Source organism: Phytophthora infestans, genomic scaffold (assembly GCF_000142945.1).
Source record: "Phytophthora infestans T30-4 supercont1.326 genomic scaffold, whole genome shotgun sequence".
Lineage (NCBI taxonomy): Eukaryota > Oomycota > Peronosporomycetes > Peronosporales > Peronosporaceae > Phytophthora > Phytophthora infestans.
In genome coordinates, this window is record NW_003303433.1 from 43,379 (window position 1) to 47,717 (window position 4,339).

The window sequence follows — 4,339 nt, forward strand, 5'->3', positions numbered from 1 at the left end:
AATTAGATACCCAACGAGTACACTTAGATCATCCACGTTACACCCAGGAGCGTCATTGGTTTGCACATTTGCGCGCAAATTCCTCTCTTCTATGTAACTAGCCATTTTGTCCCGAATCTTGGCAATTCTCTTAAGGCCACCAAGAGAGTTGGTGTAGCGCTCGCGAAGCATGTTCACAACTTGTGAAAAATACCCTAGCGCTGTCGATTTTGCTAGTAGTCCATCCGCCGCTCTCGCCTTGTTGCTTTTCTTCGTCTGTATGTAAATCGAAAAAGCTGTTAGCAATGAGTACATGTTCTGGGTCGGGAGACTAGCTAACTCTCTATGAGCTTTATGTATGCCATCTAAATCGACTTTCGATAATCCTATTGAAGTGAGGAACTCCTCAAACATCTTCTCCGCCGCAATCTCTTGCCCTATTGTGCCAGCAGGAGTGTCCAGACCTCGCGAAGCTCTCCTCCGGTTGCATGGCGCCTCATCGTGAAGTTTTAGTCTATATTTACTCTTCAACCGCATGAATTTTTTATCTGGTACAGACGCCTTTTACGCGATAATACATGATGTGACTTGATTTTACTAAGGCGTCTTATCGCGAAATGTCGAGAAAGCCGGACAATTCCGGAAATAAGCTGGAATAAACTACCCCTACCCCTAAATAGCGGTTATTGGGTGGTTTGAGCAAATAAAAGTTCATGCTGTCCAGCGATTGGCTGTGGATTTTTTTAGCTTACAGTACGGGGTGGGGTCTCCGGACCGAAGGGACTTATCCTACAACAATACAATTATGACTATATTGAACTTGATCTTTGTATCTAACAACCCTCAATAATAATAATTGCAATACAACCACGCTCAATAATCAATTATTTTAGCTACTCGATCTATTTCAATCAGATACTATTAATAATAAACATTATTTGAATTTATAAGAAGATATATCTTCTCCCTGCTGGCACATCAGCCTCGTTTTATCGGAATGTAAAACTTCTCACAAGAACACCCCTCCTTACCTCTGAAATAAATTCCAGAGAACAAAGAGAAGTCCATTAAAGCGATAGCACATTCCAAATCTAAAATCAGCTATTGATTTTGTAGAATCCAACAGGTGCACTAGCCTACATGTAGCTCCATTCGTGCAGCATGCATGGTCAAATATATTACCGCACTTAGCTGAAGTGGACGGTTAGAAGAACCAGCATGGAACTTATAAATTTACTGCAGCTTTCTAACAAGGAGTATTATTATTAATAGGTTCTGCGTCACGTAGAGTTTGAAACATTTTTTTGCTTTAAATATTGCTGGGCCATAAATTGCCCGGGTTTATTCTTGAAAAACCATATCTCCTGTCAGATATGTCCTTTACTACAAATCAAGCATCAGCCTAAGTAAAAAAGACAAAAACATTGATATGCACAATAGCTGTAAAGCGCTAATATCACGACAATTTTCGGTGATGTAACAAATTTGGAATTTTAAAGAGAACTTTAGAGCTAGCGTTTTCCCATAACGTTCTTATTAACATATTTGAAGAATATTAAGAGCGCTTTATTAACATATTTGAAGAATTATAAGAAATGTTTTACGGGAATCAAATCCATTAATTATGGCATCAAATCTACAGGTGGTTATGAGCATAAAAAGTAATACTTAAATCAAGTACTGTAGCTATCCCATTTTAATAGGATGTTATTAATAAAATAAGGCGACGATTTGAAACAAACCAAGACATCACAAGTGATTGCGGATGTTTAGTGAATTGTACATGGTGATTGCGGTTACTACCCGCAATCGTTGTTTGCGGTACAAAAGATCAAGGAGAAAGAGGAAGGTGCTACTGCATGTATTCGCAGTTCATTCTCCAATTTTCATTACAGCATCACATCACTTCTAAGATGAAGATTGGTTTCTACCTCGCGCTCCTAACAATGGCGATCTCGTCGTCAATTGTTTTTGGCCAACGGTTGACCCGTGCAAAGTTACCAATTGCGGGAGCGGGCCAGGCGAAGCACCAGTTTGTGGTACCGACTGCGTTACCTATTCGACCATTTGCGACTTGACCGATGTCATGTGCAAACGCCCGGAGCGCCGCATCTCGGTGGCGTATAGCGGCCCTTGCCGCCCGCAAACTTCAAGAGGACCTTAACCTGTACTCATGCCATGGACAGCCCCAGCGCAGCGACAACTTTCTAATTTTTGTATGTGGGCCATCTTATCGCGAGTCACGTTAACAAGTAGCCAACCTGGACCGATTCCTTTTTTCCATCAAAGTTTCGTTTTTTTGCTACCATTCCAAACCCGAAAATTGCGAGTATTTAAAAAAAAATCTTGAGCTCTGCCTCATTCCTTGTAAGAGATCCCTTAGGTAGCTCGGAAAACGGTCCGATTGAAATCAGGAAGTAACGGGATGTCGCTGCGTGGAGCTAGAGCGTGGCTATTTCATCTTGCCGGCCTTACCTATTGGACCGCAAACAGTGTACACGTTGCTAACCGTTGGTACTTGCAGCTCACTGACTTTGATCCCATGTATGTGAGCATAAATTTGAAAACTGTGCCCACGAATAATCTGCTTTGCCTGCAAATTTATGTCGCGAAAATTGTGCTGCGAAATAATAATATGTTACTTGTGTATCGCCCCAGTGTATAATAGTGAGTCACAGACAATATCCATCAAGCTGATCGCGTTGTCATAGCTACTTTGCTTGTGGCTGTAGATTTTTAGTTTAGACTTGAAGATGCGCTATGAGAGGAGAACACTCAAAATTAAGTGGAAATTAAGCTGTAAATACTCAAGGTGTATTCAATTTCGAGGCTATGGCACACGCGCTTAACTTACGCCTTTTCTTATATTTTACTATGTAAGAGTGAGTTCGGAGAAATTTTCAAAGAGCTTAGATAGTCTTTATTGCGGAATGTAAAACGCTTCCGAAAAGGCGATCCGAGGCGTAGCTTGATAAAAGAGGGTTCCCACTTATAAGTCATATACAACCATCACAAAAGAAAGGTTTCCTAGCAGTGCTTTGTGAGGCCTTGTTTAGCCTTGTTTACCGCTACACGAAATTAATGCAGCATACGTCGTTGATTTAAGTATGGCGGTCGATAGGATGACATTCGAATACCTTCAGTCGAACTAGCAGAGATGATCTTCGTGGCGCAATGCACGGTGTGACTTTGACTTCGCTGAATTCCCATACCTATGAGGTAGCATCTGAAGAGCCTGGTGAGCTTCTGCTTTTAAAACCTTTCTTTAGAATAATCCCCACGAGCAACGGCATCTACTATTATGGTCATAATTGCTATACTACCTCGAACTGAAGCTGGCGACGCGAACGAACGTATCCACAATAGCTCGCACGTTCTCATTTTGGATAAGCGCATCTAATATTAATAGCTGGTTATTTCTGGTATGATGCCAAGGCGAAATATGAGCGCGGCGTGGCTGCACACTGCCATTGTTCAACACATGATCAACCGGATTCAGAACACACGCCGTCACCTTAGGGCAGCATGGGTGTCAGTCCAAGTCGAGTTTCAAGGTCGATACTCCGTAGACCGTCTTCAGAGTCTAGACTCGTACTCGAAATCAAAGAAAACGCCACGACTTCTAGCAGTACTAGCCTTGATGCCATTACCAAGCCTCGCAATCAGCTTACTTACAGAAGTGCCCCCTCTCAGCCCTCCAGAAACGGGTGTGTTTCACAACAAAGTTTTTTTCGTCCGTGGTTCGTTGGTGCTGGCTTTCATCAGTGGAAATTTGCTCCTCCAAATGGGCCACAGTGTACCTCAGGTTAGAATGACTTGGCGTCAAGTGATACTCTCTGCTTTTGTTGCAGCCACCATGTCCATGGCTATCGTTGCTGGGATAGCTGCTCTGACTGTCTTCCCGTTACCGTTCGGCTTACTCGCTGTGGGACTACCCAATGCCATCTTGATTTCAGCGTGCTTTATCTACATTTCGAGACCTCGATGGAGAGCTGACCCCACCCTATGGGAAGACGTCAAGCGACAGTTGTCGGTCTACAACTGCCTTGTAGCACTTACCTTCATCTACCCGATCTACATTTTCGGATTTGTCTCGCTTACTGGCGTTTACCAAGCGATGTTCGTAATGATATTACCAATAGTTCCAATTGTCGCGAAGAATAGGATCAGTCGTCAACACACAGACAACGATCGCAAGCCTGAAAGCGTTCTTTTTATTGTGGAGATTTTAAACGCTCTTTACATCACGAATGCACTCAATAATTCGTCGTCGTGGAAAACAACAGCAACGATTATAACCTTAGATTTCTTGCAGTTTTGTGCGTCCATGCTTAACATTTTTGACGCTTGAATGAGATGA

At 42.6% G+C, this 4,339-nt stretch overlaps 1 protein-coding gene across 1 annotated transcript; it reads left to right on the plus strand.

Moving 5' to 3' along the window:
- Positions 1–3,468: 3,468 nt before the first annotated feature.
- PITG_21259 (uncharacterized protein) lies at positions 3,469–4,339 on the plus strand (the record flags this gene model as incomplete). Its single annotated transcript, XM_002894942.1, has 2 exons — positions 3,469–4,245; positions 4,336–4,339. 2 exons carry the CDS (start codon positions 3,842–3,844, stop codon positions 4,337–4,339), a joined length of 408 nt encoding a protein of 135 aa, XP_002894988.1.